Source organism: Passer domesticus, chromosome 10 (genome assembly GCF_036417665.1).
Source record: "Passer domesticus isolate bPasDom1 chromosome 10, bPasDom1.hap1, whole genome shotgun sequence".
In the NCBI taxonomy this organism is placed as follows: Eukaryota; Metazoa; Chordata; class Aves; order Passeriformes; family Passeridae; genus Passer; species Passer domesticus.
In genome coordinates, this window is record NC_087483.1 from 33,603,196 (window position 1) to 33,617,910 (window position 14,715).

Below are 14,715 nucleotides of genomic sequence, written 5' to 3' on the forward strand. Positions count from 1 at the left end.
CAGGCTGGCATGGTGTGTGTGCTTTCATGGTCCCTGGAGTAGTAAAAGTTTGTGGCCAGTCATAGTGTCCCTGCTCCCTGGATAGCACACTAAGCCAGGATGTGATGAAAGTGTGAGGAGCTGCAGGGTGACTGGATCACAGCACCAATTCTCTCTGTGCCTCTCTTTTGGTAAAGAGGTGACTGCAGTGCTCGAGTGTCTTGGTCGACTGTGCAGGTAGAAAGCAAGAGGGGGTCTGTTGTGTAGTCTCCCATTTAGGAGGAGGTTAATCAGCAAACCAGTGCATGGACAATGGCAGGATGGCTCAGCCTGCCCTTCCTTCATCCCTCTGTCAGTCTGTGTCCATCTCCTGCAGAAGGGGTGTCTGAGAGGAGCAGCAGAGAGGTGTAGGGCAGGCTACAAAGCCTTTGTGTGCACAGGGCTCTGCAGCAAAATGAGACGGTGCTCTGCAGACATGGCCTTGGATCCAGCATGCAAACAAACAAAACAAATGTATTAGAAACAGCTGGGGAAGAGGATGAAAATGAGCATCATTAGGGATATGCTTATAATAACTTATGAACTGGGGAATGCATCATTGCTATGCTGGCCCCTCCTGGAGACAGATTGGCTGTTGCTTTTGGAGTCTTTATTAGAGCCATTGGTTTTCCCATTTATGCATACCTTGCCCCAGCTCTTGCTGGAAACCTGACAGCATGCTCTGAGATGTAGCCTCCAATGCAGGAATTTTGTCAGGAACTGGAGCACTGGCTGTGGGTCATGAGGTGCCACTTGGTTAAGTCCTGTACATTGCTTTAGGCATTGATCTGCCTTTCAGGGTTTCCTTCTTCATCCTGAGGGAAGTTTTGCAGCTCTTTGGACTTTTTGTTTATTCCCTGGTTGTAGGACAGGCTCACAGTTTTTAAATTCATTCATCATTTACTTAGGAGTGTGTCTGACCTGTCCTGGGTGATATTGAGAAAGGGGAAAGTACCTGTTGCAGCACTGTCCCCACTCAAATCTTTCCTTGCCTCTCCTGTGCACAGTCAGGACATGAGGGCTGTTACCAGAGAGCCCCTTGCCTGCAGCCTGCCCTGCTACAGCTCAGGAGATGACCATCTTTTAAAGTCATACATTTTTCTCCTGATCTCCATGTATTTCCTCTGTGAAATTCAGTCCTTCCTTGCAGGAGAGTGTCTGAAACTGGCCTTCAGCCCTCAGTGTAGTGGGTTCTTGCTAAGAAGTCCTTATGGTGTGCTTTACATATGCCCACTGGCTTTTTTTAGCAATGTTCACAAAGATTTCAGTTGTATACTGTCTGCTGCACGGTTGGGTGCCTAAGAATTGACTTTGCCATTTTCCTTTGACAAATTTAACAAATACTGGGGAAAATTCAGCTTGCACTGACACTGCAGATCCAGCAGCTGGATGAATTTGGGGCAGTACTCCACTTGAGTGTCTTCAAACCTTTGTGATGTGTCTCACATATTGGCTGTTCCCATTTGCTTCATGGTTGGATGAGATGGTTATATACAGAGCTTTTAAATTCCAAATGATGCCTGTGGCTGAGCACTTCCTACCTTTGATGTGAGAACTAGCCATAGCCTGGGATCTGAGGGGTTATTCTTGTTAAGAGGATAAGTTAATAATAAGTTAACACAGAGTGCACAAAGTCCTGCTTACTTTAACACAGAAAGAATTCAGCAATTAGGACTCATTTCCCTGGTCCCAAAACACTTTATTGACACAATGCACGCTTTAGGCATCCTCTGGGACTATGCTGCAGTGCCTGTTCAAATTGCAGTTACGTTGGTCTTGGCCTTGCATTGAATTACCTCACTCCTTTGAGTGCTAGTTTTCACTAGCTTAAGGCTTAGCTGGTGAGCTTACACATCTCCTGGGGCTGAGTGTGACAGAGGTGACACGTGAGAGCAAGTGGGGACACAGAGAGGTAGCTGTAGCCTTTGGTCAGCAGGAAGGGACATATTTACATGTACAAGACAGCCTTGTTGCACAATCTGACTGTGACTGGCAAAAAACAGTAACTCAACCATATTAATACTTAACACTTGTAGATCAGCTGCAGGTGAAAATGGATGTTTTGGTCTTCATCCTGTCTGTTCCAAATGTCTGCATGGATTGAACCACTTTGCAGGCTGCATGTTGGCAGCAAGAGATGACAATGTAAAGGGGGAGTTTTTATCCCCAGTCCCACTTTTAGACCCAAACGGTCAGGTACCATCTGCTGTGTTCAGCAAGGAGGGTGTGATGGCTGCAGCAATGTTGCCCTGTTTCTAGAAAACTGCTCTGTGAGAAGACTTTCTTACCCTGACACCATCTCAGAAGAAAGGTGGTTACTGCCTGCCTGTGAAAGGCAGAAAGTGAAAATACAGGGTTTCAAACGTGTTATATTCTTTGGTGAACTGGGAAAAATCTAAGGCCATATGGAAGATCACTTGTCATGATGGCTATTATTCACTACCCAGTGATGGATGAGTTATTTTTCAGGGCAACTGCAGAGGTGTCCTTCAAACCCACCTTTTCTGGGACTGGCAGTGTCTAGCTTGCTCTAGATGATTCCTTACTGCTGGTCTTTTGCAGAGCAGAGAGATGCTGCTGGAGCCTGAAACTGTGGGCAGTTCTGTTCCCAAGAGAGTAAAAGACTGTGATTTCTTGGGTGAATATTTAGGCTACATGAAGTAATTTGGCACTTAAGGGAAGGTGAATGGCCTGTGCAGATATGCTTCATGTGTAATCAAACAGCATGAATTCCCTGAGAACGTGCTGGGGCTTCAAACCACTCGTAAGGAGTGTGTCCTCCCTCTGAGTGTGATCCCACCTCGAGCCGTCTCATCCCAGCTGTGCTGTGCACAGCAGAAAGGGGCAAAGGGGAAAAGCCCTTTTTAGGCCAGCCCCTGTGCAAATCTGTCTCAAAGGCTGATGCTAAATGGATGTGTATATGCTATAATGCTCCTTGCCATGCCTGGATATGTTCAGAACAGTGAAGGAAGAAGGCTCCTGGCTTGCTCTGCAAGATGGGGATCTCCCCAGTGATAGCATTGTGAAAAAGGCAGCAGGCATTAATCTGGTTACTTGGTGGGAAATTGTGGGTACACAGTTTGTGATAATTGGGAGTGGGGCTGTGGCTGAGCCTCATCCCCAGTGGGTGCAGCTGTGAAAAGCAGGTGAACAGCACTGACAGCAATGAGCCCTGGAGTGCCCAGGGGCACTGACCAGCCACCAAAGGGAACAGAGGGCACACAGGTGCAGTGCATGAACGTGAGGGGTATAAAAGGTTGGGCTAAAGAACAAAAAGATGATTAAAGGTTTCTGAAGTGGTCTGGTGTCACTTTATGGGTTGAAGCCTTCTGAAATTGTGTGATGGTACTTGGTGTATTGTGGCTATCTCAACTGTGGTGTATGCTGTGGCTTTCAGAACTTCTGAAGGATAGGGCAGTGAACTGATTATCTGTATTTAATTTCTTAAACATAGCTCTATTGATGCTAATATTGTTTGTTCAGCAGCTATTTTAGTCTCTTTGTTGGTGCTTTTATGTAATTTATAGCCTTTCTCCAGTCTGATTTTGAGAAGCAAGACATGTCTGTGAAGCTGGGAGCAAGAATGTGCTCTCATTTAATGTGACTTTTCTGTTTTTCTGTTTTGCAGGTTCTTTTCGAAATGATGGTTTGAAAGCTGCTGATGTCCTTCCTATACTGAAGGAGAAAGTGGCCTTTGTGTCAGGTGAGCACATCTTTCCTTGATCCCTCCAGCCCATCATGAGCACTGTCTGCCACATCCTGGTCCTAATGATGCTGCAGAATCTCAAGGGACTGGTTTCATGTTTGAACTTGGTAGTACCTAAATTAGCTCTTCTGTTAGGAAAAGGGCTGTACGTGGACCAGGACTCTCCAGTAATACTCAGAGCAATGAAAACTGGTGCATGTTCATTTTCTTAATATTCTGAGATAAGGGTAAATGAGCAGCACAGGTAGGATGAAAAGCAGCTGTTTCGCTCCAGCTCAGTTGTGGGTTGTCTCAGCGTGAAGGACAATTCAGGGATCCTGCTTTTGGTTCAAGGTCAGTGAATAGCATTCAATTCCTGTATGTAGGAAGCACTCAGGCCTATAAATCACTCGTGTTCCATTTACAGTCCCAATCAGCTTGCAGTTAAAAGTACCATTGATGCTACATTTACATAATAACTCAGATGCTTAAACTTCTCCTACCATTCTGTACAAAGATTTACAGCCTTCATTCAGAAGACAGATCTCAGGGATCTGGGGGTGGATGAGGACTAGACAATATGGAAGAGGCTTTGAGAATAGCTTGGATGATATTGCTTCTGGTGTGAATTACAACTTGTCAGTGAGAGGGGGAAGAGAAAGTCTGAAGCAATCAGAACCTTGCATGAAGTCACTCAAATTGGCAGCATAAACCCAGGGTATTTCCAGTGGCAGTATTTCTGATGATTACAAACCATTGAGGCTACTTGCAATGAGAACCTCCATCAAGAATAGCCAGCTCCTCTTGTTTGCAGTCTGCTTTTTTGTTTCCTTTGTCTCCACAGTAGTGCTCACTGCAGAAGGGAGGAGGTTGCAGCAAGGCTGTTTGGTGCCTGGACTCTTCCTCCCTGGCTCTCTCCACAGGAGTTGAGCCCCCGGTCCCATAAGGATGGGGTTCATCACTGTGCCATGGAGGTGTCATCCAGGAAAGAAAAGCTTTTCCCTCTACTGATAGCTGGTGTGAGATGTCTCCCCATATTTGAACAGTTAAATGGCCCACAGATCATAAGTCCAGCTGTGACTTGGAGGAAAAAAATGTGAGGATCTATAAATGCTGACTAAACTTTCATTAATTACATGAAAATCCAGGAGATTTAGGGAAGCTTCTGAAACACCAGAAGTCTTTTGTGAAAACCCAAGACTATCCCAACAGTACTCACACGCAGGAGCACTTTATCTGAAGCCTCATTCTGAATGACCTGACATGTTTTACATGGTTCGTTTTCACTGCTCTGAAGAGGGGAGCAGAGTCATAAAAACACAGCATACCTGCACACTTGTTTGAGACACAAAAGCTGAACTGGGTGCTCTGGGGAAGTGGAGGGGAGGAATTTATGCAGAGACTGTACTGCAATTTAGTTCTTGGCTGCTGCTGTTGCTTTGCATGGAAATGATTGCAGGATCATTTGGTAATTCATGGAATATTTATTAATGACAACCTGTCTGGATTGTTTATGTAGCCCCTTCCACTGACAGTGCCTGTGTTCAGCTCTGAGCCAGAGGGTCTCACATCAAATCATCAGCTCGTTAGACACTGTCCTGTGCCAAGCCTGCCTTGCGGAGGGGGGTGTAGAATAAGCAGTGCCAGCACAATCCCCCAGGCTTTCACACCATGATCCGCTGCAGGCAGGGTACAGCTTGCTCCATATAGACTCACCAGCCTCCAGACTTAGATCTGCTCAATATGTGCCGTTCCTGACACAGCTAGAGGTCCTAGGATTTACACCTCCTCTTCATGGTCTCCAAATGCAATGACTACAGGCAACAGTTCCCTTTGCAGGCAGAACACTTTGACTTGCTGGTGTTCACTGCAACAGCCCCAATATCCCCTTTCAGCCCACAGTGTAAGTACTGCCCAATGTTCCCCTGGACTGCTGTAATAAAGCAGATTAAGGAAATGATTTTAACATTTCAGCTGATGACTGGGTTCTTTTTAATTAAAATGGAATGATTTCCTAGAGTATTCTTTGAGCACAGAAGAAAATTTTTGACAAAAAGGAAAAATCAAATACCTGGATTTTCCAAGATCAACAAAAAAAGTTCTGTAGTTAGCAAAAGATGGAGAGCACGTGTTTTAATCATGCTTCCTCGAGGAACAGGAGAGTTTTATTGAATCTTCTTTGGAGTTCAGTACTACAGTTAATTTTAATGATAACAGTACAGTAAAGTTGTCAAGGGGATTCTCCTTACACCAGCAGAATTTATCAGCACACGCAAAAACTCTCAGCTGAACATGTCAGATACGGAGTTTATTGCTTTTCTCGTCAGCTGTGGCTCACCAGCTTGTTTGTCTGTGATTCAACAGGAAAATTGCAGAGAACACACAAAACCCTTCAGGCAGGGGCTATACTTTGCTTTGTGTTCCAGTGTGGTGGATGCTCCACACCTGGACCCTGCAAAGCAAAAGGGCAGAACAGGCAGCAAAGGCAGAGTGGCTGCTGCCTGCTCCACAGCAGGCACAACAGGACCTGCCTGCACAGCCGTGTCATCTCAGAGGAGCACTCAGGCTCTCACAAGTGCACTTAATTTCAGAGTTGACATACAGATCTAACTGTCTGGGCATGGGCATCCAGCCTAAGTGCTGTCTGGGGCTCTGTGCCTGGCACTTCCCCCTCAGCTGAGCTGGCAGCAGGCGCGGGGCTCTGCATCTGCATCCCTGCACCGCAGGAAAGTTGAGGGGTGGTGGATAATATCAGGACTTTTTCCTGGAACTGGTACTTGGTTTCTTCCAGTGATCTCATCTATGAGCTAGACTGAACCTGAACAAAGTTCACATGTGTGTCTAAATAATACCTGAAAATCCCATTTCATAGCTCCTTTTGCAGAGCAATGGACTGAGCAGTTGTGGGTGAGGTGCATCCCAGCCATGGATGATTGCTTCCATTGCAGACCTCCTGGAAGCAGATTAAGCAGGGGGCTGGCAGGGGGGAGGCTTTGGCCACCTGCTTGTTGTCTAAACTCTAATAAAATCTTGGCTTTTGCCTGGGTGGTTCAGTGTGTTGCTCCCAGCAATTGAATGGCTTTGGGAGCCATTAGGGAATGAGGTACAAGCCAGAGACTGATTTTTGTATTCCGAGAGGGAGATGAAGGCTGAGGAGAAGAAATAAAACAGGTTGTAGATTATTTTAGGTGCTTTTTTCCAGTGAGAGGTGGTGAAATATTTTGGAAACTGGGCTCATAGTCTTTCTTGGGAAACAGACGCTGTTTTAGAAGAGTGGTGTAAATTGGGGCGTTGTTCAGCTGCTTGATTATATTTATGGGAGATTTTCTATTGATCAGGGCAGTATGAAATGAAGCATATGAACTTTTGGGAAAGGGAAGGGAATTTGTTACCATGTTACCATCCCATGCATGGAAATTTTCATGCACTTAGTTTATAAAAAGCTTGGTAGTTGATGGATGTCATGGGTCTTGCTGAAAGCATTTCCCCACATCCCACCCAGAAGAGTTTCTCAGGATCCTTCCCGGTATTTCCGCTCCCTGGAGGGCTCGGAAGAGCGGTGGCGCGTGGGCTCCTGCTGTCACCCAGGTACTGTCTGCTCATCTGCCGAGGCAGGAGTACAAAGGAGGAGGCTGGCCAGGTTTCTGAGAGCGTGGTTGAGCACAGAGGAATCAGCAGCAGAAGGGTGTAATAAGCTGGTGAGCTGCTGCAGCTGTGACAAGCAGAGCTCCCAGCTTGTGTCTGCAAAGCAGGAGGTTTTCCTGTGTGCTTTGGGCACCAAAGGGCATGGAGCAGGGAGAAGTGGATGCACTAACAGCTCAGCCATCTCCATCCTTTGGTAGCCTACTGTCACCAACCCCACATCTCTGGTGGAGCCTCATGTTCTGGGTCACAACAACATCTGAACATGACTGAGAGTCTTAAGGAAAAGCAGAGATTTCCTGAAAGGTCTTTCAGGGAAGGAATTTCAATGTAAATAGATGTAAAGAAAGGACAGCTTTACAATTAGGTTCCACCAAATTTAGGCCAGCAGGATGAATGAAAGAGGAAAGCTCAGAGAAGACCCTTATCTTCCCAAGGACACCACAGGTCACTTAGTGCCAGAGATACCACATGTGGAGGTGCATATTTTTTCTTTTTCTGCAGTAGCTGCACTTCACTCTTCAGAGAAAGGGTTGAAATAAGACCCCCCCCCCCACTGCCTCTGGGAACTGAAAGAATTCACATCCTGGTTTCAGGAGGTCACAAATGCTGATTTGTGGACAGTAGAATTTGTATTGGGTTGGGAATAACATTAACCAAGATATCTAATTTTGGGTGATATAAACATTTTGTATTTACACAATAATTCTTGATTTAAAATAAAAATTTCCATTCTCCTCTTCCTCTGGAATGGAAATTTCAAATGAAACCTCAACAATTCTTCTACATTTTGTTACAGAAAAATATTTTCCTTTTTATACCATTCTCTGGTGTTGTTTGAAATCAACAGAGTTCAAAAAAGGGAAATCTGCTATTAGAAAAACATGGTAATCCTTGACTATTTCTCCATGCTTGTCTCAAATGAGGAAGAGAAAGAGTGTTATCAGGGTGAATCTGTCCTCTCTTAGTTTCTCCTTATTCTGTTCAGCTTCTAGCCCTGTGCCCTGGGGTATGTCTGCACCACAATCAGCAGTGACTGGCATTGCCATGTGCTGTGGCTTATTGGCTAGTATACATTTAAAATTAAAGAAGTTCACATAAAGCAGTGAAAATGAATTACAAGACACAACAGGTTGTCTCTTCAAATCCATGCAGTGGAACAATCTATTTGATAGGAAAAGGGATTGCTCAGTGGCTGCTCTGGACATCCCATCTATAGCCTCTGACTTGCTCTGCTGGGAGATCTTCTGGTGGGATCAATTAGCCTTGTTTTTGGTGTTATTAACCCTAAATCTAGGGTCATGAGTGTTTGCCATTAGAATTTGATTTGGGGAATTGATTCTGAGACATGGTTGCTACAAAGAGGAGCACTGTGGACAATCAGGCCCTGGTGATTGCACTGCAGCTGTGTTAATTGGCTTGTTGTGGGAGCTGAAATTTCCATCACTTGCACTAGAATTACCTGATTGGAACCAACTGAACTGGAGGGCGGTCACCCAGCAAATCCTGTGTATGACCCTTGCAACAAATTAGTCTATCTTGAAGTTGCAGGACTTTTAGTACAGAAGTTTGCTTGCAGTAAGCCCAGTAGCAAGCAAGACTCTCACAGAGCTCAGCTGTGACAGAGAAAGGAATGTTATTTTAAGACTCTGGATACCAATTCCTTGATACTTTCCTTTCCTAGGAAGTCTGTCAATTAGATTTAGAAATCCAGAGTGTATTGTTTATCACTGAATTGAAGTGCCTGACATCAGCTGAGCTCCTTCTGTCTCCTGGCTCTCTTCATTATAATTCATTTTTTCACCATATTTTGGACTGAAATACCTGATGGAGATTATTTCAGCTCCTCTGGAAACTCACTTATGGTCTCAGTAGAGTCTACAGCATCAAGATTGATCAGCTTATGATCTGCAGGGTCAGATGAAGTGGTGCATTCACTTGAACTGCAGTAGACATCTGAACAGGGGCCAGAGACACTGTGTGCTGCTCCTGCTTCCGTTGCTGCTGTGCTGCAGGATGTCAGACAAGGTTCTTGGGAACCTTTACATGTGTGGACATTTGCCTGTGTCTCTGGCTAATGCTTGTGAATTCATGCTTATGAAGAGAGTGCAAAAGGAAGCAGAGGGTTTGAAACCCTTAAACGTGGGTCTCTGCAAGCAGGTAAGGATTGTGATGGAAGGGCTGATAGAACTGGAGAGAGGCAGCTTGAAAACAGAGCTTGATAAAATCATTATCTGCTATATACAAGAAGTCTGCATTAACGGAAACTAATAATTTCCTGTCCTCAACAGGACTACGCATAGCTGGAATTTCAGTTTGTGTGTTAACAGGGATGGCTGTGCCTCAGGATGCAGAGATTTTGAGACTGGTAAAGCCTGTACACAGAGTTCACATCATGAACACTTTGGAATGGCCAATTTCTTGGCTTGCCTGTGGGTAGCTGGGGCCACTGTAGGCAGAACTATTTGGGCCCACCACGAAGAGGTGTTCAGGCAGCTGCCAGAACAGGGATCCTGTCACTGGAGTCTCTTTCCTCTTGGTTATAGGATTGACTGGAAAAGTGGTCATCAGAAAGACACTAACTGTGCTGCCTGCCTGCATGCAGATTTTCTGAGCTTTCTTTAAGGTTTTCTTTTAATGTGGAATGCATCACAATGCCTTGTGCCATCACTGCAATGTCCCCTGCATGATTTGTGGAGGAAGAATTAAGTGATCTTACTTCTGGGAATAAACCCTGAATTTAGCTGTGGGTTCTTATAGGATAGAAGAAAAGGAGTTGGGAAGAACTGGCAAGGAAGCCACTGACAGGAAAGGCCATCAACAAAGGATTTTGTAAGAGAAATGCAAGGCATACAAGGCTAAATATTTGTTCTCAGTGTACTCTGTGCCCTGAAGAGCATGTGTTTTTCTAACTCTTTTTTTCTAGAGCACTAATAACCAGACCATCTGTTTGCCTCTCTAAATCAGAGCAAAGCTCATGAAAAACCAACTTGAAAAACAGTAAGAAATTATCAGCTGTTTGTTTTAGCATTTAATAACTGTAATTAGCAAACCTAATGACATGTTTGATTATTTCATCACAGTTTTTCGAGTCCAGGGGGAGGCAGGAGATGGGACTTATTGATTAGAGCAATTGAGACTCCTGACTTCCTTCTAGTTTTTGTCTTTTAAAACAATGTGCTGATTAGCTCTCTGAAGACTGTGCATGTACAATTGGTGTGGAGATCATGGCTGACTTGGGGCAGGATTTGTCTCCTTGATTGGATTGGTAACAAGCATAGTCTCGAGCACTGTGAAACTCCAACATAATGGATCAAGTCAGAAAACCTCTTTTCCTGGTTCTTCAAGTGACTCACTGTGGCATCTGGGCTGAACTTCTTCCCCTCTTAGTACTTTAATGTTCCCTTGAGTAAAAAGATAATAATAAAGAAAAGGAATGGTATAGACAGATTCCCCGCGCAGCCAATGCCAGAAGGTTTTCTTCTCTTTTATTGCATGTTGCTACTTCTCAGCAAGCTCCATTATGGGAGATGAACATCCTTATATAAGCAATATCCCCTTCAGTCTTCCTAGAAAAGCAGAGAATTTGAGTTACAAAATGTAACAAAAACTCTGCATATTATCAGTATTTAGGAGAGTAAACCACAGTTACTGAACTCTGCAAGCCTGACAGTGAATTAAACATACAGTGTTTAATTAGTGTTTAATAGTTTGTTCTAGAATAAATCTGATATTTCTTTGTACGGTCTCTTGGTAAAATTGTAAACTATGTAGGCATTCCTAAAAATTAGTGATTTCTTAGTAACTAGGATTGCATGGACTTGAAGTAAGCAATTGAAGGATTCTAATATGTATGATGTATTTGTAATAACTTCACTCTCTTGCTCAAAGCCCAGAGCTGCACTTTTATCACAAATGAGAAACATTTGTTTCTAAACTTAGCATATCTTGATATTTTACCCAAGTCTCCTTGTTTCTGTGTGCTGTAGGACTAGAAGGAATCAGTCCGGGTGCTTATTTATCCTTCCATCACCCAGAAATAGCCAACTGGGTCATCATGTAACCTTCCTCCTCCAATGAGAATTAATCCATTTTCTCTGGTCTGTCCTGGTAACTTCTGACCCTGTGCCTGAGGCTTATTTATCCTGATTCCCTGAGGACAGTTTAGATGAACTGTTGAGGGATAGGTTTTTATCCTGAAGCAAAGACAGGACAGGAATTTTCTGGATCCCATTTTCTTTTCTGTAGCTGAAATCTTTGGGTTGCTGTTACTGAAAGGATCAAGAATTTTCTGACTTAATGTTTTTAGCCTACCAGAATTCACACAGGTTTCTATTTATTTATTTTGTAGAGCTCACTTTGGTGGAATGGTAGGTGTTAAAGGAGTCCCTGACCAGAAGCACAATTTTTGGTTTATGAAGCCAAGGTGAATGGGCAGCATCAGAGTGATTAGTGCTGCTGGGCTGTGGGAAGCTCATGGCCCTTTCCAGGTGTTTCATATCCTCAGAGAGGATTATAAATGTGGGCTTGGATGTCTTCTGATCTCAAGTCTTAGTGCTTTTCCACCTTGTACAAATATTTAAGTTCTTGTGAATGAAGGAGAGGGAGCCTGAATGAGTAGCGGGTAGCGTGTTCTTCTGGGATGCAGTTCAAGTTGAGGTCTCTGCTTCAGCAAATATCTGGAAGCTTTTGAAAACCTTTGTTACATCTAGATATGATGGGAAATGTTTCAAAACCTTGAAAAGCCTCTTGTGTTGAAAAAATATTTCTCTCCAGCTTTAGTTATTTGCATTGGTTTGCCATTCTATAGGCTGGCTTGCTTTTCTGTTGGACACGTATCATGCATGATATAATGGTTTGGCATTGATGTGGTGCGTGAGATAATCTCAACAAAGGGAAATGTACTTAAAATGAGAAAGCTTTTTTCATAAAGTCTGAACATTTAGATGAGTTTATTTCCTTGAAATGGAATCCTTTTTTACATTATGCCCCTATTTTCATCCTATGTGGCAGAGGCATGGATCTGCCAAGGTGACACAGATTTCCACTGAAGGTGGACCTTCCTCCTCACCTTTATGGTATAAAGCCAAAGGCAAATAGATAGCACAGAGATTTGGGTGGAGATTAGGCAGGACAGTTTTTGTTCTCCATATGTACCCCTGTCTGCATGAGGGCTCACAATAAAGATGACATCTGTTGTTTGCCTCTCCGTTTGTATCCCTGGACAAATCAGATGCAACCTGGCTCCAATGGAGACTTGCACAATGCAACCCTTCAGGTGCATTGCATCCCCTGAAAACCATGCGTACCAGTGGCATCTGTTTGTAGAGATGAAATTTGTGTAAGAGACTCTGTCTTGTACAGGCAGCAGTGCTGTAGAAGACCCTTTAGACAGATCTTAGCAATTAAAAATTATCTGTATTTTAAGAAAACTTATATATAGTAACAAGAATGTGCCAGTAGCACAGACTGCAGGTGTCCCAAGTCCTTAATGAGAGAGCACAGTGTGGATTAGTGCCAGAGATGTTCATGTCCTTGTGTAGCTTTTTCTTCTTGTTGGCCAAGTAAATTAGCTCAGAAAGCACATGGGTTTCCTTTCTTAGAATTGATATTTCTGTTAAAGGGATGATACTTTCCATTGAGAAGTGCAAACTCATGTGCATTTTTGCAGCTTGTTTGTGAGGTCCTTGCTGTTCTGTACTAGCTTTTTGAGCTGTAGTTTAGCTGTAGTTTTTCCCTAGATAACAGCGCAAACATGTATCTAACAACACAATTCCTGGAAGAAATCCTGAGATAATGTGTAAAGAAAGAACTAAACATTGAGTGAGGTACTAGATTTCAGTTTCACTCTTCTTAAACTTTATTTACATGAGAGAATAAAATAAGGTGCTGCAGAATAGATTATATTTGCCGCTGAATTTGTGGTTGTATAGTTCAAGGTAGAATCATTCCTTTATGGCTAATCCTTTAGAAAAGTGTTATAAAAGATAAAGGGCCAGACACTGACAGTTTAAAATAAATGATTTTTAAGACGGGAAAGCTACAGGAAACTCTCCCCCGCCCCAAACAAATATTCTAATTGCCAGCAACACTTTATAAGTGAAAAGCTTAGAAGACATGAACTTCTAATCAAAATTTTAAGTCAAATGAAGTACCTGATAGATTAGAACATTGTTGCTGCATAAACATTACTGGGATACATCGCTTCAAACTGGCAGAACATAATAAACTATCTTGGAATGGACAGTGCAACACCCTCGGCAACAGTGAAAAATGCTTTCATTTTCTTGGTGTTGACCAGTTTAAAACTATCCCCACAGTAGGATTTCATTAGCATCTCCTGCTTGGAGTGGCAGATATATTAGATTTGATGGGATTAGGTGAAAGAAGAAGTGCTAGTAGCAATTTTCCTTGTGTGGGCTTTTTTTTTTTTTCTTATATCCCCCATTTGGAGCTCCAGCAAATGCAAGCTTGTCTTCCTCAATTAGGCAAGTCTAAAAGCTACAAAGGGTGTTCAGACTCTTAAATGTGCTGTAATTTATATTTATCAATTCAGTGCATGTAGTTTTTTTGATGTGTGCTTCCTGTCTGATTTTCTAACAATCCTTTATTTTCCACAGGTGGCCGTGATAAACGAGGTGGTCCGGTCTTGACCTTCCCAGCCCGCAGCAATCATGACAGAATAAGGCAGGAAGACCTTCGTAAACTTGTGACTTATTTGGCCAGCGTGCCAAGGTAAAGCTAGAAAGAAAACACTTCAAAGCTTAGGGTGGATGGGTGGGTGGGGAACTTGTTCTTGGCAATTGCTGATTTCCAAGTATTAACGTTTAGTACCTTGAGTTCTTGGGGCGGAGGAACAAAAGTGTTCCCTTCCTCCTCCTGTGTGCGCTCCAGTGGTTTTTATGGCACACATGGCAATGCAGGAGCCCCAGAGTGGAGGCAGTGGGAGCAAACCTGGGCTTCAGGCTCCTCACAGCCTTGAGGAGCAGCTCTCATTCTCCATGTTTCTGTGCAGCTCTTTTAAAGGAGTGCGAAGGGAGGAATGCTTAGAGGTCTGCAGTTAAATATAGCAAGCTGGAGAGAGCTTGCTGTCTGTTGTTGCTTTTTAATGCCTTGTGGGAGGTTTGGGAGAGCTGGGGTAGGGGGCTGTAGTTGCTGGGGAGGAGAGAGTGCCTGCACAAAAAGGCAGATCTTCCTGCTCCAGTACTTTCCAGAGATTTCTCCAGGCTGGGGAAGAAACATGGGTGGACTTAGGAGGGAGCTTTCAAAGACAGGCATTTCAAATTGTTCTGAATGTAAACCACCACCTTTCCCTGCATTAGTCTCTGTGGCTCTCTTCCAACAAGCAAGTCCCCATGCTCTTCCCAGGG

At 43.7% G+C, this 14,715-nt stretch overlaps 1 protein-coding gene across 10 annotated transcripts in view; it reads left to right on the forward strand.

Annotated features, from left to right (window-relative positions):
- KALRN (kalirin RhoGEF kinase) overlaps positions 1–14,715 on the forward strand; it is a 473,084-nt gene that overhangs the window by 153,569 nt on the left and 304,800 nt on the right. For all 10 annotated transcript variants that reach the window (XR_010369452.1, XM_064435043.1, XM_064435045.1 and 7 more), the window contains 2 exons: positions 3,647–3,721; positions 13,966–14,080. Coding sequence is in view for 9 of the 10 variants with exons in the window: in XM_064435043.1 (XP_064291113.1) it covers positions 3,647–3,721; positions 13,966–14,080 (190 nt within the window). In the remaining variant the exon portion in view is untranslated. The remainder of the gene's footprint in view (positions 1–3,646; positions 3,722–13,965; positions 14,081–14,715) is intronic.